The following is a 16,084-nucleotide window of genomic DNA, read 5'->3' as shown; positions in this document are numbered from 1 at the left end:
TTGAGCATATCACATGAGGAGCCCAGCTTTTGTCTTGATCACCAAGTGGACACTTAAAGTACATCTGGTACATCTTTTTAATATCATGAGTGAACGTACTTGGCATTCTGGTGTAAAAGAGACACACACAGCACAATCTGTTTGGATGGTTGATACTCTGTCGGGGCATTTTTCTGCTTTAAATCAGATCAACAGTAGAGTAAGTTCAGTTCAATGGTGGTGACAAACTAAAAAAAAAATGCGATGAGTCGACCGACTATATGTAGATATTTCCTGAGAGATGACCGGCAGCTTGTATTTAGAACTGATTTTACTGGCGGTAATCTGGTAGATAACTATATACAGTTGTGAGGTAAACGGGTCAGCCTACTCCTTACAGATGAACATTTGCAGACAGGAAGTTTCTCAGTGTGATATTGGCTGCTTTCAGGTTCTCTCTCTGTGGAGACCCTCACTCAGTTACACCTCAGTGGCTGAGCTGTTTTCTTCCCTCTAAGGTGACTTGCCCTCCCAGAAATGCAGTGAAAGTTCTCTCACAATGGTGGCTGTCTGCTGCCTTCCCTTCTCTCGCTCTGTGGCAGGGCTCCGATCCCTGTAGAGGCCTGTCTCCTGTCAGTCTCACATACCAGTTCTTGCTGCCATCACTCTTTTTCTGACTGACTCAAATCTTACCGCCTCATAAGTTAGCTCCTCCCCATAACATGTGACTTTCCGAGAAGCAGTCATTGATTGACTGCACTGTCAATACTCCTTCCCATAAAACTCACTAAAACCTTTACTGATGTTGTCCCTGTAAGAAAATTCACAATTAAGACAAGCAAAGAAATGGGAGTAACATAGGAAAAACCACATACATTGAAAATGCAGAAATAAAGTAATAACAAAAATACTTCTATCTCAGAAACTTTGTGATAGAGCAAAACTGTGCATATTTTTGGAATAAGCACATCAAACTCCATAAAACAGACATATTTTCTTTTTTGTGTTGACCAGTATAATGTTCACTAGTAGCTAGTGTCCACAGTGGTGCAGTAAAGGGAGACTTTTTGTTTTGCAGCAGTGCATAACCTGTCTGATGCCTGTAAGCCACTGAAGAAGAGGACTCGCAATTCTGACCTGGCCTCGGTCACACTGGCCGCGAGCAAGAGTTCATCTCCTGTGTCTATGATTGAGAACGAGGTATGCACCGTCCTGTTTTACCTTTGTTTTATGTGCAGCGCCATGCTTGGACTATATGGCGGTATTTTGCAGACAAGGGATTTTTTATTTTTTTTGCAATGGTTAGTTGAACAACAACAAAAAAAAATAGCCAAGTCCTGGTCCAGCAGCCATATTGGCAGTACGTGACCGCCAGATCGGAGCGCTGTGAGTAAATTGCTAGCCACTGGTGCCCTTCTGATTAGTAGGCCCGATGCAATCTAATCTTTGCGGCATGGTGCACGCATGAAGTTACAGGTCCTACGTATCGGAAGAGGCACAGGGATGTAGGTAAGAAGGTTGGCAGGGCTCTGGCGTAGCAGACACGGACTATTGTCCAATTCTTGGTTCAAAGTCTCTTCACAATGTTATGCGTATGGACAGATAGTGGTGATGTCCGATGTTTTTAAACTACGTTTTTCTTCTGTCGTAGGTGTCTGATGAAAGATCAGAGTCTCCTTCTGAAAGTGCCGATGAATTGTTAATGTGCAAGAAATCCGAAAAAGGAAAGAAGGAACTTGTGTGCCTGGTAACACATGACAACTTTACATTTCATGGCACCAGCTAACTACGTAATAGTATGGCGCCCTGATTGATCCCGAATCCCACCTGCCACCTTATTCTGGGCGTGCAGTGACTCCTATTGCCGATAAAGCTTATTTAGGGTATAATGGAAAGTAAAGGGGTTCTCCGGTGATCAGTGGGGGTCTGACCTCTTGTATCTGCCCCATCTGTAGAATAGGGAACTCATATGCCCTTTACAAAATGGCGCGGCAGGTCAGACGTCCGACACTTGCTCCATTCATTCTCTGGAAAAAAGAAAAGTTCTGCACTCAGCAGCCCCAAAAAGCATGAATGGAGCGGCGGTCAATCGTGCACTGATTCCCCATTATATCATGGATAAAAGAGCAGGTCGGACCATCAGCATTGGGTAGATTATCACTTGTTTTCATTGGACAACCCCTTTCAAAAGGACTCGTGTCAGCTCAGAATGACTGTTCAAACCAAGCACAGGCGCTCGGTGCATCATGACGGGGCTGAACAGTTCAGTGCTTCTTTCTATGTACAAATCAGTATACAATGTACGAATCAATTCTTGCTTTGCATTTTATGGCATGACGAACCAATTTCCAAATTTTGATCCCTATTTTAAATTAAGTATTGAACCTGATTTTCAATCTGTGGCACTCCAGTGTTCCAGAACTGCAACTATCAGCATCCCCCCGAGTATTTTGGCACGAGCTGAAAAACCACAATTTTGAACATTTATTGCATTTACATCTTTTTAGTCCCCAAAAAAAACTATTTGCTTAATGTACTCAAACTTTTTTTTGAAGTTCAGCCTTGTGTGCGGTCAGTTGTTCTCTGCGGATCTAGCCGGCGTTCGATAAGAGTGCTCTCCGCATAGTCTAGAAGACAATGTCCCTAGAGAAAGCAGGGGGTTTAAAGGGAATGTGATAATCGCCTTTTATTTACATCGGGTTTCTATGTTTAAAAAAATATATACTTTTAGCCAAAGCTGAGATTTGGACCAATCACCCAGATAAAACAGCTCTACACTAGTCTGGGTCAATGGTTCTCTGTGCGCTGCCCTGTGTAATGGCGGTGTCTGACCGTGCAGAGACATGGTCTAAACAAAATAGATCTCCAGGGCAGGGGAACACGGAAAAAGAGCGTTTGCAGACAGGACAGCAGGGAATCACAGCTGATTCTTCCTGTGAGGTAAAGCCTCTCCCTGCCTATTTAAAAACAATGTTTTTTTTTTACCTCAGATACGCAAGGTTTTTCTTTTACTTCAGACACGCAAGGTTTTTTTCTTTTACCTCAGACACGCAAGGTTTTTTTCTTTTACCTCAGACACGCAAGGTTTTTTTCTTTTACCTCAGACACGCAAGGTTTTTTTCTTTTACCTCAGACACGCAAGGTTTTTTTCTTTTACCTCAGACACGCAAGGTTTTTTTCTTTTACCTCAGACACGCAAGGTTTTTTTCTTTTACCTCAGACACGCAAGGTTTTTTCTTTTACCTCAGACACGCAGTGTTTTTTTCCTTTACCTCAGACACGCAATGTTTTTTTCTACCTCAGAGATGCAAGGTTTTTTCTTTTACCTCAGAGATGCAAGGTTTTTTCTTTTACCTCAGAGATGCAAGGTTTTTTTCTTTTACCTCAGAGACGCAAGGTGTTTTTTTCTTTTACCTCAGGCGCAAGGTTTATTTTTTACCTCAGTTGCAAGGTTTTTTCTTTTACCTCAGGCACGCAAGGTTTTTTCTTTTACCTCAGAGACGCAAAGTTTCATTTATGATCCTGTTCTGTCCTGTTTGTAAACTCTTTCGCGTCCTCCCCCGCCCAGGAGCTGTGGTAAGATCAGCCCATGTTCCTGCACGGTCAGACGCAGCCATTACACAGTACACAGCAGGGGCACATTTATAAGATTATCTCAGCACAGGAACATTTTATTAACAAATCCAATTGTGCAAATTATTATTCCAAGATGTATTGATTAGTGTACTTTTTCTGTGGGACAATCCATATGACCCTCGCTCACCCATTGCATATACTGTTCTGACTGGTGTGTTGTATAGGCACACACCATGTTCCAAATTATTATGCAAACGATATTTTTCTCGGACTTTCCTAAATGGTCGGTGCAAATGACAGTCAGTCTAATAAGTCATCACCCGATAGAGTATACATCGAATTTTATTGAAGAAACCTCCCAATGATAACAGTATAATCTCTAAAATGAATAAAACCTCAATGTGCTGTTCCAAATTATTAGGCACAGTAGTTTTTCTAAACATTTGATATGTTTTAAAGAACTGAAAATGCTCATTTGTGGAATTTGCAGCATTAGGAGGTCACATTCACTGAACAAAAAGCTATTTAACTCCAAAACATCCTAACAGGCCAAGTTACATGCTAACATAGGAATCATTTGATATCACCTTCACAATTCTTGCATCCCTTGATCTTGTGAGTTTTTGGAGAGTTTCTGCTTGTATTTCTTTGCATGAAGTCAGAATAGCCTCCCAGAGCTGCTGTTTTCATGTGAACTACCTCCCACCCTCATAGATCTTTTGCTTGATGATACTCCAAAGGTTCTCTATAGGGTTGAGGTCAGGGGAAGATGGAGGCCACACCATGAGTTTATATCATTTTATGCCCATAGCAGCCAATGACTCAGAGGTATTCTTGGCAGCATGAGATGGGGCATTGTCAGCATGAAGATGATTTTTGCTCCTGAAGGCACGTTTCTGCTTTTTATACCATGGAAGAAAGTTGTCAGTCAGAAACTCTATATACTTTGCAGAGGTAATTTTCACACCATCAGGAACCTTAACCCCTTCACAACATGCCCCTTACTAGTACGGCGCATGTCGTGTCTCCCCCTTTGATTTGGGCTCCGGCGGTGAGCCCACATCAAAGCCGGGATATGTCAGCTGTTTTGAACAGCTGACATGAGCGCAATAGCGGCGGGTGAAATCGCGATTCACCCGCCGCTATTATCCTGTTAAATGCTGCTGTCAAACAGTGACAGCGGCATTTAACTACCGCTTCCGGCCGCGTGGCCGGAAATGAGCTCATCGCCGACCTCCGTCACATGATCGGGGGTCGGCGATGCGTCAGGATGGTAACCAATAGAGGTCCTTAAGACCCCTATGGTTACTGATGCCGGCCTGCTGTGAGCGCCACCCTGTGGTCGGCACTCATAGCAAGCCTGCATTTCAGCTACATAGCAGCGATCTGATGATCGCTGCTATGTAGCAGAGCCGATCAAGTTGTGCCAGCTTCTAGCCTTCCATGGAGGCTATTGAAGCATGGCAAAAGTAAAAAAAAAAATGTTTTTAAAAATATGAAAAAAATATATAAAAGTTTAAATCACCCCCCCTTTCGCCCCATCCAAAATAAAACAATTAAAGAAAATATATATATCAAACATACACATATTTGGTATCGCCGCGTTCATAATCGCCTGATCTATCAATAAAAAAAAGCATTAACATGATCGCTAAACAGTGTAGCGAGAAAAAAATTTGAAACGCCAGAATTACGTTTTTTTGGTCTCCGCGACATTGCATTAAAATGCAATAACGGGCAATCATAAGAACATATCTGCACAAAAGTGGTATCATTAAAAACATCAGCTCGGCACGCAAAAAATAAGCCCTCAACCAACCCCAGATGATGAAAAATGGAGACGCTACAGGTATCGGAAAATGGCGCTTTTTTTTTTTTAGCTAAGTTTTGAATTTTTTTTCTTTACTTAGTTAAAAAAATAACCTAGACATGTTAGTTGTCTATGGACTCGTAATGACCTGGAGAATCATAATATCAGGTCAGTTTTAGCATTTAGTGAACCTAGCATACAAGCCAAACTAAAAACAAGTGTGGGATTGCACTTTTTTTGCAATTTCACCACACTTGGAATTTTTTCCCTGTTATCTAGTACAAGACCTGGTAAAACCAGTGGTGTCGTTCAAAAGTACAACTCGTCCCGCCACAAATAAGTCCTCACATGACCATATTGACGGAAAAATAAAAAAGTTATGCCTCTGGGAAGGAGGGGAGCGAAAACAAAAACGCAAAAATGAAAAAGGGCTGCGGCGTGAAGGGGTTAAAGGGCCCTACCTGCTGTTTCCCCATGATCCGGCCCAAAACATGACTCCTCCACCTCCTTGCTGACGTCGCAGCCTTGTTGGGACATGGTGGCCATCCACCAACCATCCACTACTCCACCCATCTGGACCATCCAGGGTTGCTCGACACTCATCAGTAAACAAGACTGTTTGAAAATTAGTCTTCATGTATGTCTGGGCCCGCTGCAACCGTTTCTGCTTGTGAACACTGTTTATGGGTGGCCGAATAGTAGGTTTATGAACCAAAGCAGGCCTTTGAAGGATCCTACACCTTGAGGTTCGAGGGACTCCAGAGGCACCAGCAGCTTCAAATATCTGTTTGCTGGTTTGTAATGGCTTTTTAGCAGCTGCTCTGTTAATCCGATGAACTTGCCTGGCAGAAACCTTCCTCATTATGCCTTTATCAGCACAAACACATCTGTGGTCAGATTCAGCCACAAATCTCATAACAGTACGATGATCACGCTTACGTTTTCAGGAAATATCTTATGTTTTCACCCCTGACGAAGGCATTGCACTATTTGATGCTTCTCGGCAGCAGAGAGATCCTTTTTCTTTCCCATGTTACTTGAAAATTGTGGCCTGCTTAATAATGTGGAACATCATTAAGTAGTTTTCCTTTAATTAGAATCACCTGGAGAACTACCGTATGTACTCGAGTATAAGCCGACCCGAGTATAAGCCGACCCCCCTAATTTTGCCACAAAAAACTGGGAAAACTTATTGACTCGAGTATAAGCCTAGGGTGGAAAATGCAGCAGGTACCGGTGAATTTCAAAATTAAAAATAGATGCTCCATACCATTCATTATGGCCCCATAGATGCTCCACATAAAGCTGTGCCATATATAATGCTCTGCACCGTTGCCCCATAGATAGCTGTGCCATATATATAATGCTCTGCACCGTTGCCCCATAGCTGTGCCATATATATAATGCTCTGCACCGTTGCCCCATAGCTGTGCCATATATATAATGCTCTGCACCGTTGCCCCATAGCTGTGCCATATATATAATGCTCTGCACCGTTGCCCCATAGCTGTGCCATATATATAATGCTCTGCACCGTTGCCCCATAGCTGTGCCATATAGTGCTCTACACCGTTGCCCCATAGCTGTGCCATATAGTGCTCTGCACCGTTGCCCCATAGATAGCTGTGCCATATAGTGCTCTGCACCGTTGCCCCATAGATAGCTGTGCCATATATATAATGCTCTGCACCGTTGCCCCATAGCTGTGCCATATAGTGCTCTGCACCGTTGCCCCATAGATAGCTGTGCCATATAGTGCTCTGCACCGTTGCCCCATAGATAGCTGTGCCATATAGTGCTCTGCACCGTTGCCCCATAGCTGTGCCATATAGTGCTCTGCACCGTTGCCCCATAGCTGTGCCATATAGTGCTCTGCACCTTTGCCCCATAGCTGTGCCATATAGTGCTCTGCACCGTTGCCCCATAGCTGTGCCATATAGTGCTCTGCACCATTGCCCCATAGATGCTCCACATAAATCTGTGCCATTGCTGCTGCAATAAAAAAAAAAAAAACACATACTCACCTCTCTTGCTTGCAGCTCCTCGGCGCCATCTTCCCGGCGTCTCCCTGCACTGACTGATCAGGCAGAGGGCGGCGCGCACAGTATATGCGTCATCGCGCCCTCTGACCTGCACAGTCAGTGCGGAGAGACGCCGGGAAGATGGCGCGACGCCCGGCGTGTGGAACGAGGACAGGTGAATATGCGATACTTACCTGCTCCCGGCGTCCCGCTCCTTCCCCCGGACAGCTGGTCTTCGGTGCCGCAGCTCTTCCTCTGTCAGCGGTCACCGACACCGCTGATTAGAGAAATGAATTATGCGGCTCCGCCCCTATGGGAGGTGGAGCAGCCTATTCATTTCTCTAATGAGCGGTCCCACGTGACCGCTGAACAGGGGAAGAGGCTGCGGCACCGAAGACCGTTGGACGGGCAGGGGGAGCGTCAAGAGCCCCGGAAGCAGGTAAGTATATGACAGTGCTCACCCGCCGACCCCACCACCGATCATGACTCGAGTATAAGCCGAGAGGGGCACTTTCAGCCCAAAAATTTGGGCTGAAAATCTCGGCTTATACTCGAGTATATACGGTAATTATCACATGTGTTTAAGATTGATTTCAGTGATCCATTGAGCCCTGAGACACAATACCATCCATGAGTTTATTTGAAAAACAAAACAATTAAATCTTTGACACTTAAATTCAATTTGCATAATAATTTGGAACACAGTGTAAAAATTGTCCACTAATTTGTCTGGGCAGCAGTTCAGCAGTTAAGAGCACTGCCTTAGAGGGCATATCTGGTATGTTTATCTCTGATCTATTTGGCTTTAAGCCATTCAATACCCTAAAGGAAGAATTCCACTTCCTACAACTTGGGCACTTCCTGCTGGCCCAGTTCCCAAATTCTCCACCTACTGTGTAAGATATTGCCCACTAGCTGAGGTGCTGCTGAGCCGCATGATACCAAACTTGTGCCTTATGTATTGTCGGGGCCATTTATTTTGCAGTTGGTACAGGGTGTCAAATTCATCAAAATGGCGCACACAGTTCGTGCATTCCACACAACCTGTAAAAAAAAGTCCCTTTCTTACACTTTTAGACCCCCTTTTTTATTATTTTTTTTTTTTTTTTTTTGGGGGGGGGGGTGTTAACACCCTTTTTTTGTTTTGCTATCTTTTATCCCCCTTTTTTTATTTTTTATTTTTTTTTTAAATAAAAACCTCCGACTCCTCAATTTCCATTACTCCGACTCCACCAAAATGGACTCCGTCGCCCTGATCTACAGTGATAAACAAAAAAAGAAAACACACTTGCAAACACGCGTATAAGCAATTTAAAAAATGGCACATAAAGCCAGGCGTAAATGCAGTGATGAATCCAGGCCCTTGTTTGTCACCCGAACGTGTGTTGTCGGATACTGGATGTCTCGGAGGGTACCCATTATTGTTTTTTTTATATCGCCGATGAACTTGTCTGTTGACTTTTTTAAAATAGCATTTATATACGCCGATGTCACCACGATAAATTTTCTAAAATCTCAGACAGATGGACTTTGCTTTTCTCGGACCTCCGCTGTCTCGCCTTACGTACCCTTATAGTCAGCTGTGGGGGTCATAAAGGAGGACTCTGAGGTTGAGAAGGACCTTTGCTTCACTTCCGACTAATCATAATATATCTGTAATCCCTTGTTTTTAATGAGAAAAACGCACATGGTGGCTATACTTGTTTTTTACTTTTATTGTAATGTCACTGTTGATATTGTGCATATTCACATTTTAATATCTCATTGGCGTAGATCTTGCCCTTATGAAAACTGTATTTGCATTGATTTATGTACATCCGTATACTTTTTAATAAACTTTATATGTTTAAAATGTAGTTTTTATTAATTTTCAGAATTTTTTTTTCCGGCAAATCACAATCTGTATTAAAAATAAAAATGTTAAATCTTGCAATTTTCTCACATGCCACTGAGACTTTTCAGGAAATGCATGAACATTAGCCACAATGACCCTATTTTTGTATTGAAGCTGCTAATGAGCGTGTGCAAATGTTGTTGTGAAAGGAGCCTTGTATAGTGGTGTTACCGGTAATTGTAATCCTGTCTGTGGTGATAGTGAGCCTGATGAAAAACTTACTGAAAGTACACGAAGTGTGAGTATAAAACTGCCCCCAGTGGCCAGTCTGAAAATTGCAAATTTACTATTTATTTTTTCTTTTTTTAAATGAAGATCATATGAAAAAAACTTGACACACATTTGAAAAAATAAATCTCACAAAAATCTTTTTTTTTTTCTTTTTTTTTGGTAGCACATTTCCCTTTAACAGACTAGATCCACAGTGATCAGCTGATCGCACAGCAGGATAAATTCTTTTTTAAGAGTTTCAAGTGGAAAGTATGTGTATATTCATGTAGATATATTATAAAAAATTCAAGTGATGGTGCAACAGAATGGCCCAGACAACCATAGGAGGCACCTTGCCCTATTCATGTTGGCCATATTTAAAAAGGGTGGGAAAAAAATGGAGTAAAAAAATTGTATATATATATTTTTTTTACTCTTCATTGTTTTTTCCTAATCAAATATATATATATTATATATATATAATTTTTTTTCATTATTTTTCATTTGTTTTACCCAATACCCAACAATCATCCTTATTGTGCAGATTTTTTTTCTCGTTATTTTGCATTTCAATATTTTTTTTTCCTTCTAGCTCTGTGAAAAAACAGGTGATCTCGTGTTATGTGAAGGTCTGTGCTTCTCTGCTTTCCATTTATCATGTCTTGGACGCTCAGAAAGACCAAATGGCCCATTTCAATGTGAAGAATGTACATCAGGTAGGAGGATGAGGATAAAATTACCTGCACCACACATTTAGCACTCTAGTATTGTCTGCAGTCCTATTTCCCTATGTGCTTTTGTGCCGTCTGATAGATTAGCAAGAAGAAAAGGACAGAAGGGAGCATGACTGGCGGAGTCTCTCTGTGGAGGGAATGTGTGCCTGGCGGGGGTCGCTCTGTGGAGGGAATGTGTGACTGGCGGGGTTTGCTCTGTGGAGGGAATGCCTGACTGGTGGGGGTCTTTCTGTGGAGGGAACGTATGACCGTCGAGGGTCGCTCTGTGGAGGGAACGTGTGACTGTCGAGGGTCGCTCTGTGGAGGGAACGGGTGACTGTCAAGGGTCGCTCTGTGGAGGGAACGGGTGACTGTCAAGGGTCGCTCTGTGGAGGGAACGTGTGACTGTCAAGGGTCGCTCTGTGGAGGGAACGAGTGACTGGCAGGGTTCGCTCTGTGGAGGGAACGTGTGACTGTCAAGGGTCGCTCTGTGGAGGGAACGGGTGACTGTCAAGGGTCGCTCTGTGGAGGGAACGTGTGACTGGCGGGGTTCGCTCTGTGGAGGGAACGTGTGACTGTCAAGGGTCGCTCTGTGGAGGGAACGAGTGACTGGCAGGGTTCGCTCTGTGGAGGGAACGTGTGACTGTCAAGGGTCTCTCTGTGGAGGGAACGTGTGACTGTCAAGGGTCTCTCTGTGGAGGGAACGTGTGACTGTCAAGGGTCTCTCTGTGGAGGGAACGTGTGACTGTCGAGGGTCTCTCTGTGGAGGGAACGTGTGACTGGCGGGGTCGCTCTGTGGAAGGGAACGTGTGACTGTCGAGGGTTTCTCTGTGGAGGGAACGTGTGACTGGCTGGTGTCTGTCTGTGTCGGAATTGCAATCTATCGTCATGGATGCGCATAGGTCTGCTTAAGGGCTGTAGAAACAAAATAGAAAACAATATTTAATTTTCACCCTTTCTGAAAGCCCCCTCCCCCCCCCCCCCCCCCCCCATCATGGCTTTCTGACGCCCCCGTGGCTTTGTGTTCCTCTGCAGGTATTCACTCATGTTTTATATGCAAAAAAAAGGATGGCGATGTGAAGCGCTGCACCGCATCAAACTGTGGCAAATTTTACCACGGGTCCTGTCTACAGATGTATCCTAATGCCATAATTGATGGGAAAACCGTGCGCTGCCCGCTGCATCGCTGTGCCAGCTGTCTTATGCCCCAGCGCTCCTGTACCCGGGTAGTCAAAGGTCAGTGGGTATCCGTCCATGGTGTGTCCTGTGCTTGGATAAAGGTTTCTGGTGCCGGATGTTTAAGATGCTGTTCTTCCTGTTTTCTAGCTAAATTGACCCGTTGTGTCCGCTGCCCGGTGGCATACCACGTGGGAGACTCCTGTATATCTGCAGGATGCACGGTTATTTCCCCGTACAGCATCATCTGCTCTGCTCACTTTGTCGCCAAAAAGGGCAAAAGTCACCATGCCCACGTCAATATATGCTGGTGTTTCGTGTGCTCCAAAGGTATGTATGTCTGTCTGCACGGTTACATCCTGCCCTAAGACACTGAGTGCAAAGTAATAACACAATCCAATACTTCTGTGCCCTCTTTATATTTGTAGGTGGCAATCTGCTGTGCTGCGAGTCCTGTCCTGCTGCTTTTCATCCTGACTGCTTGAATATTGAAATGCCCAACGGCACCTGGTTTTGCAACGACTGCAGAGCGGGAAAGAAGCCACGATTTCAGGACATTATTTGGGTGAAGCTAGGCAACTACAGGTACGAGTGTTGTACAAATGGCACTGCTTGTAGAGGGATGGAAAGTGAGCGGAAGCCATAAAAAAGCTCAAGATTAGCGATGTGAGCGTGCTCAGTTTAGGAGTTATCTGAGCATGCTCGGGTGCTAACCAAGTGTCTTCTACCTGTTAGAAAAATACATTACTCTGTCGCCTCATTGGGGGACACAGGGCCATGGGTGTTATGCTGCTGTCCACTAGGAGGCGACACTATGCATAATCTGAAATAGATTAACTGTGGCTCCTCCTCTTCAGTATACACCCCTGGACGGCGTCAGCCTTCTCCAGTTTTTGCTTAGTGTCGCATAGGAGGCACACCTAAGATTTTTTACTACGTTTTTTTTCTGACGGATTACAGATGAAGAAAAGTGGGTCTCCTGTGAGACTCCCGGCATGGCTCCTTCCTCGGCCCCCTATTATGGGGTGCCCGCTTGAAGTAGAGATGGCTATTCCCCATGTCACTCCTTCCCCAGTCCCTCGGGTGCTGGGTCGAAGTCGAGACCCCCCCCCTCCTTCCCCAATTCCACTTGGTTTCTGGGTTGAGGTCAAGGCGAGGACAAAGGCCCCTGAAGGTGACAACAGCACCCTCCCTAATCCCCCTCTGGGGGCATTAGGTTAAGACGCCTCAGGTAGGGCCTGTACAGGCAGCATCCTACAGCTCCCAGCAATGGGCCAGCACACTGCGCCTGCATCCAGGGACACCAGCCCAGCTGCGGGCTCCTGTCGGGGCCGGGGGGAGTGCAGGCAGGCATGGCACATACAGACACAGGGCTCCCTGCGCCCCTGTCTCTGCGGCAGCACCAGTTATATACTGCCTCAGGGGGACCCCAACAACGGGCTCCCCCTTCCGCTTATAGCCCCACCGCCATCCTGCCTTTAAATCCGGGGGGGGGGGGGGTGCGATTCAGATCCGACCCTTCCCCCCCCCCCTTCGGACTTCCGCGTCGGCCTGGAGCCTTTCTGGGCATCAGGCATCTAATTTAGGCCCCGGCTTCGGCCTAGCAGAAGCCACCGTCTCCTCTTCGCCCCCCCAGCTCGCCCCCGGATGACAAATATGACACTCTACGGTGTCATAGAGGGGGTGGATCGAGACAGAAAGGGCACGTTTTTACACAGCTTTGCCGCCTTTTTTCTCAGCTCTCCGTCCCCTTCTCCCCCTGCCTCTTCTCCTCGGCAGCCATTTCTACTGCAGCAAGGATTAACCCTGCATCTCCCGGTCAGCAGGACCAGGCCAGCCAGTCTCCGGGGGGCACAGAACTGTGGATCTTCGGCGCTGGACCTAGGGGCAAACTGGTGGGGTAAGATCACAGCTGGGTTGTTAACGGAGGGGTCCCTGATCCCAATCCCCCTAGCAATACAGTGCTAGTCGAGGACATAATCTCTTCCATCCATCGGGTGCTGAACATTTCTAATCTGCCACCAGAGGCCCCAGAACAAGATTTCCTTTGATGGACCTCTGAAGCCGCCTAAGGTTTTCTCTAACCACCCAGAGTTTAAAGCGATCCTTAAAAAGCAGCTCTCACACCCTGGGAACAAATTTGCTAATCCCAAATATCTGGAGGCAAAGTACCTTTTCCCACAGAAGGACACCAAGGAATGGACAGATCCACCCGAAGTGGACCCCTCAGTCTCTAGACTAGCAGCACAGACCCTCTTTTCACTGCCAGATAGCTCAACCCTCAGGGACGCAGCAGACCGGCAGGTAGAACGCATGGCTCGTTCAATTATTCGAGGCGGCAGGGGCCTCCCTGGCTCCCGCGCTCGCTTCAGTTTGGGCTGCCAAGGCCCCTGGCTTGGGCCAAAAATTTACAAGCTGGCCTCCAAGCATCTGCTCCTGAGCTGTCGGACCAAGCGGTTCAAATAGCCGTTGTAGCAGATTACATGCTTCATGCAGCTCTGGATTCAGCAAGGAGCATAGTGGGGATAGCATCAAACGCCATCACGATTCGGCGTATCCTCTGGCTGCGGAATGGAAAGCGGACGCAGCCTCAAAGAAGTCCCTCACGCACCTCCCGTATCTCAGTGGGTGACTTTCGGTGAAGAGTTTGACACAATGATACCCAACGCCACCAGGGGTAAGAGTACCTCTCTCCCTCCACTGAAACCTATACGCACTTACAAGAAGTGTAACAAACCCGATTCCGATCCTTTCGGAATTCCTCGGGCTGGTCCGTCTCGCGTCCAGCACGTAACCGTTCCCCACACGGGACAACTCACGGTCGACGCGAAGGTCGGACAAGACCTGGCAGTTAAAAGCAGGCCAGTCAAAGCCCAAAGGAGGAAAACCTCAGACTTTTTTCCTCCTCATGACTCAAGGACTCCGGAAGACATCCCACCCATAGGCGACTTTGCTCTTTTCAGCAAGTCTGGATGCCTACTACAGAAGACAGGTGGGTCAGGGAACTAGTGTCTTCTGGATACAAGATAGAGTTCAACTTCCAACCCACCGAACCGATTCTTCCTCTCTGTTCCCCCAAAACCACCAGCCAAGGCTCGTGCCTTCCACCAAGCGGTTTCCTCGCTTCTTCAAGCAGGAGTCATAGTACCGGTTCCAGCGGCCGGGCGCTTCTGATGGTTCTACTCCAATCTATTTGTAGTCCCCAAGAAAGGAGGCAGAGTACGGTCTATACTGGACCTAAAGCAACTCCACAAATACGTATGGGTTTGTCACTTCCAATTCAGTCCATCATTGCGTCCATGGAGAAGTGAGAATATCTCACCTTCATAGATATACAAGACGCATACCTGCATATACCGATTGCACCTGCTCATCAGAGTTTTTTCTCAGGTTCGCAATCGACCAGGACCACTACCAGTTTGTGGCTCTCCCGTTCGTACTCGCCACGGCTCCCAGAGTGTTTACCAAGGTCATGGCAGCCACCATGGACATCCTGCACTCCAGAGGCATAGTAGTTGTTCCATACCTCGACGATCTACTCATCAAGGCTCCTACCTTCAAGGACTGCGAGCTCAGCGTCTCCATCACAACCGACACTGAGTCACATGGGCTGGTTAGTCAACCTACAAAGGTCATCACCAACCCTGAGTCAGTCTCTGACCTTCCTGGGAATGCTATACAACACCTCCAGGGGTCTAGTGCTCTTTCCCAGGGACAAGGCACTGGCTCTCCGCCTAGGAGTTCGCATCCTCCTCCGCAAACCCCCTCCACCTCTCCGGATTTCCATGAGTCCTCGGCAGGATGGGGGCAGCAATAGAAGCGGTCCCATTTGGCCCAGTTTCACCTCAGGCCTCTCCAACTAGCCATTCTCAAGTCCTGGGACAGAAATCCTTTTTCCTCTCGACAGGTAATTCCAGCTAATGTCGTCAACCAGGAGGTCCCTGCACTGGTTGCTCAAGCCAACCTCGCTAGCGAAGGAGAAATCCTTTCTCACAGGTCAATGGAAGGTTCTGACCACCGATGCGAGCCTGACTGGTTGGAGTGCAGTGCACCACACCACACCACAGGGCAAGTGGTCCCCAGTGTAAGCGACCATGCCCATCAACATCCTGGAAATTCGTGCCATCCTCCTGGCATTGAGGGCCTTCCATCACTTACTGGCAGCCTCTCACATCAGAATACAATCGGACAATGCCACGACTGTGGCATATGTGAATCACCAAGGGGGGACCGCAGTACCCAGGCGATGCGAGAAGTGTCACACATCCTCCACTGGGTGGAGGATACAGGCTTGGTTCTCTCGGCGGTCCACATTCCGGGTGTGGACAACTGGGAAGCAGACTTCCTCAGGCAACAAGGAATAGATTCGGGAGAGTGGTCTCTCCATCCCGAAATTTTTTGCCAGAGCTGCCATAGCTGGGGAACCCCAGATGTGGACCTAATGGCATCCCACTTCAATGCCAAGGTCTCCAACTTCATGGCCAGAGCACACGATCCGCGGTCTCTCGGAGCAGACGCTCTGGTTTAGGACTGGACCCAGTTCCAGCTTCTGTACATTTTTCCACCTCTCCCCCTGTTATCCAGAGTGGTGAGGAAGATCAAGCAAGATTGAGTTCCAACCATCTTAATTGCACCGGTCTGGCCCAGACGTACATGGTAAGCCGACGTCGTACAACTTTCAGCAGACGCCCCCTGGCGCCTCCCC

At 46.7% G+C, this 16,084-nt stretch overlaps 1 protein-coding gene across 2 annotated transcripts in view; it reads left to right on the top strand.

Moving 5' to 3' along the window:
• The window catches only part of NSD2 (nuclear receptor binding SET domain protein 2), a 113,376-nt gene that overhangs the window by 53,694 nt on the left and 43,598 nt on the right, over positions 1-16,084 (top strand). For both annotated transcript variants that reach the window (XM_077280188.1, XM_077280189.1), the window contains exons 10-15: positions 1,058-1,179; positions 1,631-1,726; positions 10,083-10,206; positions 11,239-11,439; positions 11,530-11,709; positions 11,808-11,964. In XM_077280188.1, coding sequence (XP_077136303.1) covers positions 1,058-1,179; positions 1,631-1,726; positions 10,083-10,206; positions 11,239-11,439; positions 11,530-11,709; positions 11,808-11,964 — 880 coding nt within the window. The remainder of the gene's footprint in view (positions 1-1,057; positions 1,180-1,630; positions 1,727-10,082; positions 10,207-11,238; positions 11,440-11,529; positions 11,710-11,807; positions 11,965-16,084) is intronic.

This window comes from Ranitomeya variabilis, chromosome 1 (genome assembly GCF_051348905.1).
Source record: "Ranitomeya variabilis isolate aRanVar5 chromosome 1, aRanVar5.hap1, whole genome shotgun sequence".
Taxonomy (NCBI): domain Eukaryota; kingdom Metazoa; phylum Chordata; class Amphibia; order Anura; family Dendrobatidae; genus Ranitomeya; species Ranitomeya variabilis.
Note: the sequence above shows the minus strand (reverse complement) of the source record. Positions and strands in the feature narration are given on the sequence as shown.